Genomic DNA, 19,197 nt, shown 5'->3' with positions numbered 1-19,197 from the left:
AAAATGCATTGATGTTATTTGTCTGTTGTATAAAGTTGTTTGCCGAATCCATTGATAATGATTGCTTGTAAAATACCATGCAGAGAAACATAAATTATACAACTTTAGCGAGATTTACCATAATCATTTCATAACTTAAAATTAGGTAATAATCTTTTGCCAAGGCCGATATTAAGTTTTAATCTTGTTTAGCATAAATATATGCAATAAAATAATTAAATTATTATTTCATTGTTTGTTCCTGAATTGTTGTCTCTCATATGATTAAGCATAGCAAAGGGTTAACAAATTTAACAAGATTATAATAATTGTAACTGATTGGCATTATATCCTCATTCAATTTACCGTGTTACTATAACCAATCAGGCGTAATCCTCTACTAAGACAGTCAACCTATTGGAAAGTTTAATCAGGTGTAATCCTCTATCATGACAGTAAACCAATTGGAAAGTTCAATCAGGCGTAATCCTCTACCATGACAGTCAACCAATTGGAAAGTTCAATCAGGCATTATCCTCTATCATGACAGTCAACCAATTGGAAAGTTTAATGTGACACCAGGTACTATTACCAATCAGGCATAATCCTCTATCATGACAATCAACCTTTTGAAAAGTTCAATCAGGCGTTATCCTATATATCAAGACAGTCAAACTATTGGAAAGTTTAATCAGGCGTAATCCTCTATCATGACAATCAACCAATTGGAAAGTTTAATGTGACACCAGGTACTATTACCAATCAAGTGTAATCCTCTATCATGACAATCAACCTTTTGAAAAGTTCAATCAGGCGTAATTCTCTACCATGACAATCAACCTTTTGAAAAGTTCAATCAGGCATAATCCTCTATCATGACAGTCAACCTATTGGCAAATGTTTAATGTGACACCAGGTACTATCATCAATCAGGCATAATCCTCTATCATGACAATCAACCGTTTGGAAAGTTCAATCAGGCGTAATCCTCTACCATGACAGTCAACCTATTGGAAAGTTTAATCAGGCGTAATCCTCTATCATGACAATCAACCTTTTGAAAATTTCAATCAGGCGTAATCCTCTATCATGACAGTCAACCTTTGGGAAAGTTTAATGTGACACCAGGTACTATTACCAATCAGGCGTAATCCTTTATCATGACAATCAACCTTTGGGAAAGTTCAATCAGGCATAATCCTCTATCATGACAGTCAACCTATTCAAAAGTAATGCTCTATCATGACGGTCAACCTATTGGAAAGTAATCCTCTATCATGACAGTCAACCTAGTGGAAAGTTCAATCAGGCGCAATCCTCTATCATGACAGTCAGTGTTTTTTTTGGATGAAATATTCGGCGTTATTCGGCCCCATTCCCCCATCTTTAGAGTATATATTTTTCCCCCAAATATTTTTAAAATTCCTCTCTCGGAAGTGTTATTCAATTTTAATCAATACCTCATTTAAATACGTCTTTCGTTACTAATTTACTACAATTTTCCTGAACTGCATCCGCGTGTTTACTTTATTTAAGCCTTTACCGCAAACCTTACGTAGTTCACTATCACAACTTTCGCTTTACGACATCTTCCGCAAACCATACGTATTCCAACATGTCGCACAACAACAAAAGCTATCATAAAATAATTGACAAATCTGTTTGATTGATATTCTTTTCAAACAAGTACAACTTAAAAGTCAGTCTTCTTCAAATACCGCCGGCAGTGAAACGCCAGAAACGTCCGGTCAAGAGAGTGTTCAAAGACTGTTTAGTTTGCTCAACCTGCTTTGCACCCCACAGAGAAACAGGCTTGGGGAAGCTACACTGGAGTTCCTGATCAGACTTTGTCTGCACACGAAGAGACTTGGTGAAAAGGAGGTCACCAGAATAATTGATAAATTCGCTGAAAAGCCCAGAAATGTTGAACTTTGAACATGAACATAACATGTTTATGAATAAAAGAGTTTGAATTATGTTTTTCTCCCTCTGTATGGTGAATTATAGTGTTAAAACTTGATTTTGTACTGTTACTAGCTAAGTATAGAAATTTCCCCCTTTTCCCCTTTTACGCGCGAATTTTCCCCCCCTCAGGGGACCCGACCCCCTTCCCCCAAAACTGAAAAAAAAACACTGACAGTCAACCTATTGGAATGTAATCCTCTATCACGACAGTCAACCTATTGGAAAGTAATCCTCTATCATGACAGTCAACCTATTGGAAAGTAATCCTCTATCATGACAGTCAACCTAGTGGAAAGTAATCCTCTATCATGACAGTCAACCTATTCAAAAGTAATCCTCTATCATGACGGTCAACCTATTGGAATGTAATCCTCTATCATGACAGTCAACCTAGTGGAAAGTAATCCTCTATCACGACAGTCAACCTATTGGAAAGTAATCCTCTATCATGACAGTCAACCTATTGGAAAGTAATCCTCTATCATGACAGTCAACCTATTGGAAAGTAATCCTCTATCATGACAGTCAACCTAGTGGAAAGTAATCCTCTATCATGACAGTCAACCTATTGGAAAGTAATCCTCTATCATGACAGTCAACCTAGTGGAAAGTTCAACGTTATGGAAAACAGGTTGGATTTCTGATACATATTGAATGGCTGAAAATAAATAAAATTCATTAAAACAAGTATTATTGCTAACAAGATGTGTTTGTGAAACACAATGTCCCCCTATATGATGTTTGACCTTGAAGGATGACCTTGACCTTGTGATGGATGACCTTGACCTTGACCTTTCACCACTCAAAATGTGCAGCTCCATGAGATACACATGCATGCCAAATATCAACTTGCTATCTTTAATATTGCAAAAGTATTCATAAAATAAGTGATTTGGGCCACATATATTTGACCTCTGACCTTGAAGGATGACCTTTACCATGACCTTTCACCACTCAAAATGTGCAGCTCCATAAGATGCACATGAATGCCAAATATCAAGTTGCTATCTTCAATATTGCAAAAGTATTCATAAAATAAGCGATTTTGGCCACATATATTTGACCTCTGACCTTGAAGGATGATGACCTTGACCTTTCACCACTCAAAATGTGCAGCTCCATGAGATACACATGCATGCCAAATATCAAGTTGCTATCTTAAATATTGCAAAAGTATTCATAAAATGAGCGATTTTGGCCACATATATTTGACCTCTGACCTTGAAGAATGACATTGACCTTGAACTTTCACCACTCAAAATGTGCAGCTTCATGAGATACACATGCATGCCAAATATGAAGTTGCTATCTTCAATATAACAAAAGTTATTGCAAAATGTTAGTTGGCGCAAACAGACCAACAGACCAACAGACAGACCAACAGACCAACAGACAGGGCAAAAACAATATGTCCCCCACTACTATAGTGGGGGACATAAAAATGAGGGTGTCCGAACATTTTAGAGAGTCTGTAATCTTAGGTGACCGAAAGTTTTGACACACCTGACACAGATTCAAAGGTGGCCTAGATATTGTCAAGATAAACATTCTGGCCAAGTGAAATCAAGACAGAGTTATAAATGTGGCCTCTAGTATGATAACAAAGTTTTTATCCGACTTAACCTTGATTTTGGACACATGTGACCCATATTCTAACCCTGCCAATATATTTTAAGACATTCTGCAAAAGATTAATCAAGATTGGATGAAAAATGAGGCCTCTAGTGTCATAAAGTTGCCGCCACAAGAAGCACAAAAAGCATGTGTGCTACGGACGCCGGGCATAGTGATCATAATAGCTCAAGATGAGCACTTTGATCTCAGGTGAGCTCAACAGAACAGAATTGCTCAACTAGGCATCAATACACTCTTAAATAAAATTTTATGCTGAAACCCTAAGCACAACTAGCATCTTTATGATAGGTTGGTAAAATAAATATTACCTTTTTTTCCACAAAAGCATTCATTTTTTATTCTTAGATTATGTTTAAATCATTTGTGTGATGACATATTTGAAGCATCAATTTAATGATTGAGAATTGTGGAAGTAGATTGCTCCACTTACTTAAATTATATTTATAAGACTGATGGACCATGCAACCAACAGAGTTACAACAATATACCCCTCGCAGAGTTCATTTGTGGTGTAAAACAAGAAAACAACACGCTGGTAGACATCTGAGATCTAGCTACCATACATGGTTATTCCATATACCTGCTTGTGATTGAGAAACACAAATGTTTTTCCTTGAAAGAGTGTTTTTCTTCTACTGTCTGCCTCGAATGACACATCACTGGGATCCAGTTGTGTCTCAGCTAAGCTTGGAGTGAACCTGTTGATTGGAAAATAGAAACTTGTTCAAAACAACATGTGTATTGAGCATGTGTTTCAGTTGTACCAGTACTTGCTCTTTTAATGCATACATCAAGATTTTTCAGTAAACATATTTTAAAACAAATGTTTTTTATATCTATAGTTACATGATTATTCTTGGACAAAAACTGTATTTAAATCGACCATGTTTTTACAAAATTACTGGCTAGATTTAGCTTTCTTTAGTTATCCATATCATGTACATTGTTTCCCATCCTATTGCCCTCCTGGTTGCTAAGGTATATATATGTTACTATGCACATGCACTTGTTGTATAAATAACTTCCGGACAAAATAGGAAACTTTTGCTCAAATTAATCCTACACAATTATTTTACAAATAAGTAATTTCAACCTACTAATATACCCTTAATCCTTTCCCACTCAGACGCAAAGTGAAAATGGCTTTGTGCAAACAGCATAAAACCAGAACAGCCTGCGAGTTTCTCGCAGTCTGTTCAGGTTTAATGCTGTTTGCCGCTATTCAATATCTAAGGTTTGAAAATGAAGCCTTTAAAACTTGAATATATTAAGAAAGGACTTAAATTTGATTTTCTAAGGGACTTCAAATGCGTCAAAATGCGTTTCTGAGTGGTAACGGGTTAACACACACGCACAATTATGTGTTATGTGATTTAAAAAATAACAAGAGCACCGCATAACGGGTGCCACGCTTGGCTACGGGTGCAATTTTGAATAAATAAAAGCTTGTCAGAATTGTTTTTTTTTTAAAGGTCACAGTGACCTTGACCTAGTGACCCAAAAATGATTCAAAACCTTAACAAAATGTTTAGGTTTTAGCACGACGCGGACGTCAGACGACACACCGACTAATAAAATCAGTCTTGAGTAAACATGACCTACTTTCTAAAGTATACAGGAAATCATTAAAGTAATAGTATAAATAAACAGAAAAGTATTTAACACTTTAAAAAATTGAGAAACATTAACTGTCCCGCATTTCTTGAGTTTTTTGTTTAGTGGACTCTTCAAACTAACGATATGATGAGGAGAGACAGAACAATAGGAAATATAGGATCTGGCACGAGTTGTCATATCATACCATATTTTATTAAACAAGTTCAGGAATTTTGTTAGTTAGGTGCAGCTACATATGAAGTTTCAAAGTTGTAGGTAGAAGCACTTTGATTTTAGAGCCAATGTTCAAAACCTTGACAAAATGTTAAGGTTTTAGCACGACGCTGACGACAGACACGACGACGGACAATACATGACACGACGAGCTGGCTATGACAATACCTCGGGTTTTCTTCGAAAACAGCCAAGTAAAAATATGTAATGGTTAAATTACATGGGAAACAGGGTATGGCATGTGATAATAAGGGAAACATGATTTTGCATGATTTTTCTTTAAACAAAGAACAAATTATTGCTACTACTAGCTACTAAAAAACAAACACAAAGAAATCCCTGCTAGTAAACGACTATAAAATATTTTGTATTTTAAGCAAAAATAGTTGTCAGGTCATAACAGGATCTAGATACTATTCAATGAAATGTTTTGTATTGACAAACAATGATAATCCAAAATGATTCCTTCAAAAGTGGGCCATGGTAAAAAATATTGCAAAGAAGCTAGGTCACCCAATGAGAATTTTGGGAATTAAATTGTTATCAGCAACCATTTTCAAATTTGGCTGAGATATCATTAGAACAAATTATTCTCAGCAACCATTTTCAAATTTGGCTGAGATATCATTAGAACAAATTATTCTCAGCAACCATTTTCAAATTTGGCTGAGATATCATTAGAACAAATTATTCTCAACAACCATTTTCAAAATTGGCTGAGATATCATTAGAACAAATTATTCTCAACAGCCATTTTCAAATTTGGCTGAGATATCATTAGAACAAATTATTCTCAGCAACCATTTTCAAACTTGGCTGAGAAATCATTAAAACAAATAATTCTCAGCAACCATTTTCAAATTCGGCTGAGATATCATTAGAACAAATGTTCTCAGCAAATTGAAGATTGGGCAAAAAATGAGACTTCAAGAATGTTCACAATTGTTAATTACAGCCATATACAGATGCATCCCCTGGTGGCCATGTTTTCAAACTGACTGAAACCATTTTCAAACTTAAAATATCAGAGATTACATTTAAACAAGTTACCTTAAAAAACTCAGTGATATGTCTACCAGTATACAAGTATAGGGTATGCAAAAACAAAATTTGCCATTTATGTATGTTCACTTCATAACTCGGGTCAAAATAACAAAAAAATGGGAGAATGAATATTTGAGTCATTAAAATTGAGACTGAATCTAATTGATTGCCAGATTCTATGGCAATACAATATTATTTAATTATTGTTTATATTTAATAATCTAGATATAAGTGTAGTGAAAACAAGAGTGCCAAACTGTCACAAGATACGCCCTAAATATCATTTAGACACATTTCTGACCAAATTTGGGGAAGATTGGATGAAAACTACTTCAATTAGAGAGTGGACACCATGCTAAATCCTTGAAATGCACTAAGTGACCCCATGACCTAGTTTTTGACCCGGCATGACCATATTTGAACTTGACCTAGCTATCATCTAGACACAACTTCTGACCAAATTTGGTGAAGATCAGATGAAAACTACTTCAATTAGAGAGCAGACACCATGCTAAATGCTTGAAATGCACTAAGTGACCTCATGACCTAGTTTTTGACCTGGCATGACCCATATTTAAACATGACCTAGATATCATTTAGACGCAACTTCTGACCAAATTTGGTGAAGATCAAATGAAACTACTTCAATTAGAGAGCGAACACTGCTGTGGATGGCCCCGCCGCCCGCTCGCCAAGGGTGAAACTATAATACATCCCGTTTTCAAGGGGCGTATAAAAATCATAACCTTGATATGGTAACTTGTAATAATCCAACAAAATACTGTTGCTTATTGACAATAAATGTGTTTAAGAATTTCATAAACACACAAGTAAGCATGCTTTGGAAGTGTAAAGAAGTAATCAAATTTAAACAACTTGTCTTTTCACGAAAATGCCAAAAAAAATGTACTCGGCTTTTCTGAGATTTGCTGAGAAATTATGATGGTCAATGAGGACTATACATGTGTGAAACATGTATTCAATGTGTGCACATTGAGAACTACTCTTAACCAAAAGATTCCAAAGGCAGAGCTATGCATGTGCTGTCACATAATTGTTAGACGCAATTGTTAATCAGCTTCACTTTGAAAAAACTATCAATTCTCACAGATTGCGAAGTTAAGAGAGATTGGTATTTATGACAAATGATTTCCAAGATAGAAAACACAACTGCTAACATGAAAATTCAGATTAAGTTATAAAAAATAAAAAAAGTTCCAAACTGTGATTATATAAATTGTTAAGTTTCATAGCAATTAACGGCGGACTGTTTGTGTATTTAATGAAATAGTTTTCACAACAACAACAAATAACCATAACCATGAGGATTAATCTTCATTGAACAGATGCATTGGTAAATACCATAATATCAATTCATGTTTAAATTAAATAAAATCTCGACTTATCACTCAGTATTTACGATACCTCTAGGGTGGTGCTGGTTTTGACCATCGGGGCATGATTTCAATAAACTTTATAGAGGAACAACATACTTTGTTACATACCAAATACCAAACCCCTGTGCCTTATGGTGTCAGAGGTGATTTTAAAGTTTTCCTTTGATACAAATAAAAACAAGGGAAAAAAACGTTACAAAACCAGGTTTTCTATTTTTTTTTAAAAGTCTGATAAAGGGAGACAATTCAAAATGTGCATTGTTACCCCCCTTGTGTAAGATTCAATCTATTTTTACGTGTGGTGACCTTGATTCTAATTTGAAAAAAAAAGTGTGATAAATGGAGACCAACTCAAAATGTGCATTGTTACTGATCAAAGTTACCCCCTTTGTTTTAATATCAATCTATTTTTAGTCGTGGCAACCTTGACCTTGGAGATATTAACGTAATTCTTTCGTGCGACAACCGTCCAATGATGGTGAACAATTGTGCCAAATTATTTTAAAATCTCACAATGAATGACATAGTTATGGCCCGGACAAGCTCATTTATGGCCATTTTTGACCTTTGAAATCAAAGTGTGACCTTGACCTTGGAGATATCGACGTAATTCTTTCCCACGACACACCTTCTAATGATGGTGAACAAATGTGCCAAATGATTTTAATATCTCATCATGAACGACAAAGTTATTGCCCGGACAAGCTTGTTCCGCCCGCACGCCGACATTCGCCAATCTAATAATATAACGATCCAAATCTAATATCCAGTTTTTTCCTTCAAAAAACCTGGTAAAAAACAATTAGCCCCAAGGGTTGGGCCAATTTTGACCCCAAGGGGTATTTGTACATACATAGTAGAGGACCACCATACAATGTTACATGCAAAATACCAAACCTCTGTTTTTCAAACACAGCCATTGCCCCACAAACCACATGTTTGGACACAGACAAAACCAATGCATGTTATGAAGTGGACAAAAAGAGAAAGGGCAATCATTCTGCAGAAACTGGTCCCAATCAAAATTCCTTTCTTAATGATCAAGTGCAAATTCAATATTCAGAGGAAAACCAGGCAAACTGCAATAATTCTTCAAAAACTCGTTTCAGCTAAAATTGCTTTCTTCAAGATTATCTGTACATTAAAGTAATTAAACTGAGAACGTTTTAGCAAATTCCAAGCTTCACTACGTAAAAAACGAGACAAAGGGCCATAAGTCTGCTAAAACTTTTGCAGCCCTTATTCCTTTCTATACCAAAATCTACCCAACAGTGACAATTTAACTAATGTACTCAAATATTTCACTTTCTTCTCAATTATTAACAAGAGGGCCATGGTGGCCCTGGTCGCTCACCTGAGAAGTATTAATGATAAGTAAGGGTTGTAAGACCGAGTTTCATGAATGTTGCACTTAAAATGTGACTTCTAGAGTGTTCAAAAGGTTAACAATAGCTATATAAAGAAAACTGCCCCGCCCCCTGGCAGCCATGTTTTTCAACAGACCAGAACCATTTTCAAACTCATCCAAGACATCGTTAGAAAAAATGTTCTGACTAAGTTTCATGAAGATTGGACAATAAATGTGACTTCTAGAGTGTTAACAAGGTTTTACTATACACTAAAGCCATATAAGGTAAACTGCCACGCCCCCTGGCATCCATGTTTTTCATTCAACTGGAACCATTTTCGAACTCTTCCAAGATACAGTCAATCTTGTATTAAGAGACCACTCAAGGGAGTAATCAAAAGTGGTCTCTTAATAAAATGGTCTTTAAATAAAAAAAGGCCATTCTGGAAGAATGCTTACCCTCAATTTTAATCTATAAGAAGGTTAATCTCTTTTGTCAACAATGATTTTAACATTTATAATAAAATGAATATAAACACAATACATAAACAATATTTTACTTATAATGTGTTCTATTTTTTCACTTATTATAAATTATCATGTATTATAAATGAATTGTGTGTACATATTTATTTGCACAAACAACATAGACAAAGAAATATTTTTCGCATTTTTTTTCACCTGACACATTATTTTCCACGTCTTCAAGCACCTTGGCTTTACGCTTAAGAATGTTCTGAATTTGAGTTTTACCGACTCCAAACTCATCTGCGATTTTACGTGCACTTTAACTCTTTGACAATTCCAAAACCCGAATTTTCTTGTTCAACGTTAACACTTTTCGTTTTGACATTTTAATTTCTGCATGTACGCTTATAGAAATCTGACTCGATTATGATACATAATGAGCTGAACAAATTAAAACACGTCAATTGAAAACAAACGAACAGACCTGATTGTAAAATTTATTAAGTAAATAACAATGTGATTGGCTAACAAATATCTACTAATTAGCATAAATACAAATTGGTAATGTACGGATTTCGACAGATGTTGCCGATTAATAGTTTATTTTCCGCACTTCTCAGGAAATGTTTGTCGCGTACAGTGCATTGTTTCTGCACCTGTTAGTTATACTCGAGAAAAATCGGCGTTGTCTCTTAACGTTCCACATAGTAAACTATTTAAGCTGTAGACTGTGCGTAATACGTTCCTCTATTATTCAACTCAATAAATTGATACGCATTCTACAACAATACGGTCAGAACCGGTCAACAAGACAAAGCATAATCATAATGGTTGGTGTGAAAACAAAGCAGAGGTGTAACAGTACATCTTATCAGCTTAGATAAACAATTAACACGGATTTGTCCCTGAAAGATCAATAGATTAACCACTTTTACCTCCTAGTGGTCGCTTAATTCAAGATTCGGACATCAAAATACACAAAAATCAGCGGTCGCTGGTCGCGTAAGACAAAAGTCGCTTAATACAATATCATTATGTAGCGAAAAAGCTTCGTGGGATTTCAAAATGGTCGCATAAGACAAAGGTCGCTTAATACAAGTGGTCGCATCCACAAGATTGACTGTATATTTGGGACACATGTTCTGACCAAGTTTCATGAAGATTGGACTAAAAATGTGACTTCTAGAGTGTTAACAAGGTTTTACTATAGCCATATTAGGAAACTGCCACGCCCCCTGGCAGCCATGTTTTTCAACCAACCAGAACCATTTTCGAACTCGTTCAAGATATCATTATAAAAAATGTTCTGACTAAGTTTCATGAAGATTGGACAATAAATGTGACTTCTAGAGTGTTAACAAGGTTTTACTATAGCCATATTAGGAAAACTGCCCCGCCCCCTGGTGGCCATGTTTTTCATCCAACCGGAACCATTTTCGAACTCGTCCAAGATATTATTGAGACACATGTTCTAACCAAGTTTCCTGAAGATTGGACAATAAATGTGACCTTTAGAGTATTAACAAGGTAAATGTTGACGACATACAACGCACGACAGACAAAAGGCGATCACAATAGCTCACCATGAGCACGTTGTGCTTAGGTGAGCTAAAAAACAAAAACTATTCAGTTAATTCCAAAAGTCCCAAAATCCTTATCTGTTTCTTATCTTACCTATAAGGATCCGGTTTCTCTACAGATCCTTGTAAATGCTTGATGTACATATCAATGTAGTCCAGTGTCACAATGGGCTTCTGTGAAACCAGGGCGCAAATGGCCTGAAATAAACAGATGTATTCCATTCTGACATGTTACAGTTCTATTTTCAGATCAAAATCAAAAACAATTATGAAAACTTTGAAAAAACAACAACTGATTTTTTGGTTTACCATAATTACTCTTAGTTTTCGGACACTTAAAATTATTTAAAAAAAATTGTGTCCAAAAATTTAGATTCGAAAAATAATCAAAAAGTATGAGTGTCCAAAAATTTAGAGACATATATTTGTTAAGCAATTATTACATTTTAATAAAACCAATTAATTAATGTGCAATAATTGTATTGTGTTGTACTCTCTTTTCTCTGCTTTAAATAAAATACAACTTCACTTATTTGCAATCTCTTACCTCAAATGGTATATAAAAACGTTATGAAAACAACCATACCGCTTCCTGAATACATATCATTTTCTGTTGGGTGAAACCATTGTTTATTACTGGTATACATGGTAATCAACAGAGGCTTCACTCTGCAGACAGCACCCACAACAGCAGCTGACAGACAAAAGTGGCGCTCCCTTGCCGTCGCTTCAAGCACTAGACGGTGCAGAGAGGTTTGAGTGAGAGTGAGTACATGGTAATCTACCCATAACGCAATTGTAATGGTCCATGGCTCTCAGGGCATTCTATGCCAGGTTTTATGACTTTTTTCCGGTCGCAAAACTCCATGATCAAAAGGTCCCAGATAAGCAAAATCAGGGCAGAAATCTAGTAAAATAGCCCTGTAAAATATACTGTCCGACAAATTGGAGTCATTAATTACGGCCGAAAACCCGTATGTCCGAAAATATAGTCACAAAAAATAATTATTTTGGCTATAAAAGGGGGTGTCCAAAAACTAAGAGTGTCTGAAAACTTAGAGTAATTATGGTAATCTTGGTCCAAAGCAAAAGACTTAAAGTATTTTTACAAAAAATTAGCATTAATTTGGAAAAGAAAAAACAGGAGGACCATGATAAAATTATATAAGTAATTTCTACCAATTTCAAGTTTCAAAATGTAAAATAATCAATATAATGAATACAAGAATTGCTGAATAAACTGAAAACCAACCACTCACTTTAATTGTGACACTTATCTTGTTCATGAGGAGGCAAGAGCAGTCCATCTGCCATTCCTTGGTCACATGACCTCCCAGTGTACACAGCTGCTGATGCAGCTTTCTCTTTGAAGCACTTTCCAGGCATGAGGCTGTCACTACAAACGGCTCAAACACCACCCTAAAGTTTGCCACAAACAAAATGTTTAAAAGTTGAGAAATCATTATCTGAATCATAGGAAGCTCTACATTCCCTTATATTTTGACAAATTATTCAGACAATAAAAAAAATAAATATTCAGACCATTTGGGGAAAAGAACCTTGATGAAATTTGTCAAATAAATCAGAATATTAAATACTTCCATTGATATATCCTTTATTATCTCACTATGTATTTATTTCCTTAATATACAAATGAATTTGAATTGAATCTTGAGTGGTTACACGGTTTTTCTTTGCTTTGATCTGGTCAACTAGTTATTGGAAGAACATGACCCAGATAAAAACTTGGTCTAGATATCATTTAAGCAAACATTATGCCCAAGTTTTTTCAAAAAAGAATCCTAATTGCAGCCTCTAGAGTGATAACAAGGTTTTCTTATATTTGACCTGGTGACCAAGTTTTTGGACCCATGTGACCGAGATTCATCCTGGCCTAAATATTGTCTAGATAAACATTATGACCAAGTTTCATTTGATGAAAAATGTAGCCTCTAGAGAGGTTACTAGCTAAAAGTTGACAACTCACGATGAATGACGCCAGACATAGGGTGTTCACAATAGCTCACCTTGAACACTTTGAGCTCATATGAATTAAAAAATTTACATAAAAGATGATTTCTGTGACCCGAAGTAAATTGAGTCCCCATCTGACAGGAGTTGTTCCCCTTCAACCTTCTTGTTGTTTACCCATGTTCCAAACTTGGAAACGTCTTTCAACCTTAGAATAGGTAACCTGGACACACTGGCCTGTAAGAAGGAAATAAAATATTACAAGAGAGCCATGGGTCCTATTACACTCACCTGATGAACAAAGGAATTAAACTATTCTTAGAAGGTAGAGTTAAGAAAATTAGAAGATATTTTATTTCTAAGCACATTTTCACTGTTGAACTTGGCTTAGATATCATTACAGACTTCCCAAAACTCAACAGCCTTCTGTAAGACATTTGGTCTGACTGTTCAGAGTTTTCTGTCAGACCTTAGGTCAATACATGTATGTCAGACCAAAGAACATTCGTGAAAAAAGATCTTTAAAAAAAGTACAACTGTTACGTTACATTAGACATACAGATATACTTAAGTCTGTTTAATATAGATTTCAATGTAAACAGCATTGGGAATTAGATCACTGGAGGAAACAAATTGAACTGTCACTAAGACTATAATTGTTTTACACATTATGTTAGGCACTAAGATCAATATAATTGTTTTATACATTAAGTTTAAGCATTAAATTTACACTGCAGCTTAAATAATAACGACTTGCAAGTTTTCATATATCTACGCAAAATAACTTCTACCATTTCTTACAAATATATTAATGCTGGAATATATTATTGTATAGCTCTCGTACAATGTCGATGATCTATGTTTCTTTAGAAAAATCAATTATTAATTGCGTGCCCCCATAAAAAGATAACAACACTCTGAACAACATAGGAATTTTTTCTTCCAAATCACATTAAACATTCAAACTTTTAAAGCATTTGTTTTATTATAATTCAATGTTTTTATGTATTTCTTATTTTTTGTGTTATATGAAATTCAAGTAAGTGACATAATAAATATATTTTTCAACACAGTGATTTCATTATGCGCTGTACTGATAACATGTCATAGCTGAAGGATTGGAAATAGTAAACTGTAACCATGCAATTCAGTTGTCTAAGTATAAATTATTGCTTTTTTATTAATATAATTTTTTTTCCTGTTTATGAATGTGTCGGCAAAACTACATAACAATCACACCAAAATGAACATGGCAATTTATGTTGATAGTTATCATTGTCATTATTCTTTGGTTCAAGTCAATTTATTTAAATAATGATCACAAAGAAAAACAAGAGCACCACCTTGCGGGTGCAGACCGCTCATCTATTTTCTTTTTAAAGGTGAAGGGACTCTCATTTTCAATCACAAAGGAGGGAGGGGTGCGGTGAAGAGGGGTGTATAGCATGGGAATGTGGACATTTATTACATTATTTTCCAAAAATGGGAAAAAAAATGCTAAAAAAAATAAAAAAATCGGGGGGGGGGGGGGGGGGGGGGGGGGGTTAATCATTAAAAAAAAATGAAATTTGGGGTGGAGGTGGGGTGGGGGGGTATAGTGTGAGGGTGTGGTGGTAATTTGTGAGATGATCTTAAAAAAAAAAAAATTTAGAGGGGGGGGGGGATTCGGGTGTGGGGAGGGGGGGTGTGGGGGTATTCTTGGGTGCGATGGTTGGACGGTATTTCAAACATAAAATAAATATTTGTGTTTTTTATCGGTTTCAAAAAAAAAAAATTGGGGGGGGGATGGGGTGGGGGTATAGTGTGAGGGTGTGGTGGTCATTTGTGAGATGATCTTAAAAAAAAAAAAAAAAAAAAATAGGGGGGGGGATTCGGAGGGGGGGGGGGGGAGGGCACGGGGGATGGTTTGGGTGGAGTCTATTGTTGTATGTAAGGTAAGAGTAGTTTTGTCAGAGTATCAATCAAATCTAATCATAAATAAAGAAGTTATGGCAATTTTAGCAAAATTTAATAATTTGACCTTGAGAGTCAAGGTCATTCAAAGGTCAAGGTAAAATTCAACTTGCCAGGTACAGTAACCTCATGATAGCATGAAAGTATTTGAAGTTTGAAAGCAATAGCCTTGATAGTTAAGAAGTAAAGTGGATCGAAACACAAAATTTAACCATATATTTAAAGTTACTTAGTCAAAAAAGGGCCATAATTCCATAAAAATGACAACCAGAGTTATGCAACTTGTCCTTTTACTGTACCCTTATGATAGTTTGCAAGTGTTCCAAGTATGAAAGCAATATCTATGATACTTTAGGGGTAAAGTGGACCAAAACACAAAACTTAACCAAATTTTCAATTTTCTAAGTATAAAGGGCCCATAATTCCGTCCAAATGCCAGTCAGAGTTACATAACTTTGCCTGCACAGTCCCCTTATGATAGTTAATAAGTGTTGCAAGTATGAAAGCAATAGCTTTGATACTGTAGGAATAAAGTGGACCTAAACACAAAACTTAACCAAATTTTAAATTTTCTAAGTATTAAAAGGGCCCATAATTCTGTCAAAATGCTAGTCAGAGTAACATTACTTTGCCTGCACAGTCCCCTTATGATAGTTAGTAAGTGTTGCAAGTATGAAAGCAATAGCTCTGATACTTACGGAATAAAATGGACCTAAACACAAAACTTAACCAAAATTTTCAATTTTCTAAGTATAAAAAGGGCACATTATTCTGTCAAAATGCACGCCAGAGTTATCTAATTTTGCCTGCCCAGTCCCCTCATGATAGTAAGTAAGTGTTCCAAGTTTGAATGCAATAGCATTGATACTTTCTGAGAAAAGTGGACCTAAACGCAAAACTTAAGCAAAATTTTCAATTTTCTAAGTATAAAAAGGGCACATAATTCTGTCAAATTGCACGCCAGAGTTATCTAACTTTGCCTGCCCAGTCCTCTCATGATGGTAAGTAAGTGTACCAAGTTTGAATGCAATAGCATTGATACTTTCTGAGAAAAGTGGACCTAAACGTAAAACTTAACCGGATGCCAACGCCGACGCAGACGCCGACGCCGACGCCAAGGTGATGACAATAGCTCATAATTTTTTTTCAAAAAATAGATGAGCTAAAAACTGAACATATTGCCCAGTTCAATAAGTGATTAGCCTCCCCTGATGAGTTGTCGTTCTTAAATTGATTCAACTTCCAGTTAGCAAAGAATTCCAAGATGGCGACGAACAATGAAGTAGAGTGTGACATAGTTTTTTAACGGTTATCAGTGCGTGAATTACGATTATATCTGAAAGATCGAGGCGAAAATGTATCAGGAAATCGACCTGAATTGATCAAAAGAGCCAGGGGGCTCTTGAAATTAGGAAAGAGGACGCTAAAAGAGATTGAAATCTCGGACAACGTAGATCATGATGTTCGTCAATGTCAATTGTTTACAACGCCGCTCGGAGAGAAATTACCCACACCGTTGGATATAAAAGAATGCTGGGATGAGAATTTAGATAAAGTTCCAAATTTTCGTAAAGAGGACTTGTATAACTATTTGGTATTAAGCAAATCAAGGACTCATGACAAGGAAAATAGGAATGCCAAGCGTCAATTGAAAGCGGCAGTGTTTTACGAAGACAGACATGTGCACGGTGTATGATACCACCAGATTACCCCAGAGTGTTCACATTGCTATGTCAGAGCAAAGATTATACCATCCCTTCCAACAGACAATAAGAAAAAAGATTACGATGCTCGGGTCTGTCTGGCTAAGATGTCAGGAATGGTTCATGCTGCTGGCTGCAACTGCACGGCTGGGTAAGAACTAGGATAGAGTAAGACTATCAGATTCATGAAAAAACCATTAAGATTTGAGATTCGAAAACATATGTATACCCATGTAGTTTGAATAAAATATATCTTTGTTACACAATGCTTTAAACAGTTAAAAGTTTCATGAAACTAGTTACAACTTACATGTACATGTAGATGCAAACTATATTTATTTGAAACTTTAATATAACCGGAGATATATTGTTTTAAATGCAACTATCTGGCCACTGACGTTTACATGGGATGATTTAATTTTTTCATTTGACAAGAAAAGTAAGAAATTGATAATAAAAATTATGTTTAATTTCATTTCAGAGAGGGTGAATCATGCAACCATGTGGCAGCGCTGCTATATGCATTCGTTGACATTACAGATAAACGGAAAGATGGAACAGGAGCATCAACCTCAAAACCATGTAAGTGGAATAGGCCTAGGAAACGGAAACTCAGTCCTCAGAAGTCGCAAAACATTACTTTCAAAAAAATTAAATATGAAGAAAAGACTACTGAACGTGAACCTAAACACAAGAAACAACTGAATACATGTACAATGGACGGTGTAAAACCGCTGAATCTTCATTCGCTATGTCTTAAATTAAAGAGCTGTGCCCCGAATGCAGCATTGCTGCTAAGTATGGAGACTGGAAAAGAAATTGTGCAACAAGCAGAGGATTTAAAACTCCCAAATTTGCATACAGTTCCATATATGTATCGTGACAGTGTAAGCATAGAGAACCCAGTCTGTAAAGAAGCGTTCCGAAACCATATGTCATCATTACATATAACAAGCGAGGAATGTGTACGAATAGAAAAAATGACAAAAGGTCAAAGCAAGAACGACACATGGATGGAAGCTAGGATAGGGCGCATTACAAGTTCTATGTTTGGGACTGTATGCAAGAAGAGAGTGGATACAAAACCTGATAGTATCATAAAAAACATCATGAACTATTCTTCATTTGATACTGAAGCTACAAGGTGGGGGAGAAATCATGAAGCAGCAGCACGTCGAGTTTACCAGAATATCATTCAGACATCACATCCTGGATTGAAGGTTTTTGGATCTGGACTTGTTATTAATGTAGATCACCCACATTTAGGGACGAGTCCTGATGGTGTTGTGGACTGTTGTGAGAAGTGCCAGGACAGGTGTGGTGTTTTGGAAATTAAATGTCCATACAAACATAGGAATGCTTCTGTTTATGAGGCCTGTCAAGACAAATCCTTTTGTTGTTCTGTGCTCAAAGGAAAGATTTCATTAAAAAAGACACACTCTTTCTATTACCAAATCCAAGGTCAGATGGCATTGACTGGACGACATTGGTGTGACTTCTTTGTTTGGACATTGAAAGGACACTATGTTGAAAGAATTCCCTTTGATTCTAGTTTCTGGAAAGAAATTTCATCAAAGTTGAATTTGTTTTACGAACACTATGTTGTTCCAGAATTCTTTACGGAGCGTATTAAACGCGGAAAGGAACTTGTGTGAATGGATTCTTCGACCGATAATGTGATTCATCAAACTGTGTGAATGGATTGATTCAATCATTGAATTCATATTGCTTGTGACACTAAGAGTTGAATTTGATAAAAGACAGTAAATAAGACAATTGATCATTCATTCTTAATGTCATTTGAATATATTGAGGTCCATTTATTAAATATATTCTGATTTCTATGTATGTTTTCAACACATAATGTGTTGTTGTTTAGATTTTGTTTTTAAATGCTGGAAATAAAAGTTGGTATGTCCTAATGTGTGCTTTTATCTTGTGTGAATACAACATTCATCTTTATATCATAAGGTTTTAACCTGATAGCATACACAGATGGCCAAATAAAAAAAAGTATGTGTTACATGCAGGTTTTGCCAGGTTTAGTCTTGAAATGTAGGATTCCATAAAAGCACTTATAATAATTTAAGTTAAACTCATAACAAAAATCCCAGCTTAGCACAGATATCTTTAATTGCCTGAAACACATAACTTTTTGTTAGAGCCTAATCACAAAATATCCAAAGAATGGTACTTGTATCTTTATTCATTATCAATGCAAGCAACAACTTATAAATTAACAAAACAAATATAGCGCTTTAAATATTCAAACACACAATGAAATGTTGCGAAATATCACAAGCATGATTAGAATACTTCTTTAA

General features: G+C 35.3%; 1 protein-coding gene across 6 annotated transcripts in view; it reads right to left on the bottom strand.

Moving 5' to 3' along the window:
• The window catches only part of LOC127843978 (nibrin-like), a 76,430-nt gene that overhangs the window by 27,375 nt on the left and 29,858 nt on the right, over nt 1–19,197 (bottom strand). For 5 of the 6 annotated variants that reach the window (XM_052373914.1, XM_052373917.1, XM_052373919.1 and 2 more), the window contains exons 3-6: nt 13,312–13,454; nt 12,506–12,665; nt 11,341–11,444; nt 4,160–4,277 (exon numbers count right to left, since the gene is read on the bottom strand). In XM_052373914.1, the coding sequence (XP_052229874.1) occupies nt 4,160–4,277; nt 11,341–11,444; nt 12,506–12,665; nt 13,312–13,454 (525 nt within the window). Of the gene's footprint in view, nt 1–4,159; nt 4,278–11,340; nt 11,445–12,505; nt 12,666–13,311; nt 13,455–18,324; nt 18,376–19,197 lie in introns of those variants that run through there. The other variant, XM_052373918.1, reaches the window with a different exon arrangement.

This window comes from Dreissena polymorpha, chromosome 9 (assembly GCF_020536995.1).
Source record: "Dreissena polymorpha isolate Duluth1 chromosome 9, UMN_Dpol_1.0, whole genome shotgun sequence".
Lineage (NCBI taxonomy): Eukaryota > Metazoa > Mollusca > Bivalvia > Myida > Dreissenidae > Dreissena > Dreissena polymorpha.
The sequence above is the reverse complement of the archived record's forward strand: the minus strand, read 5'-3'. Positions and strand labels throughout refer to the sequence as shown.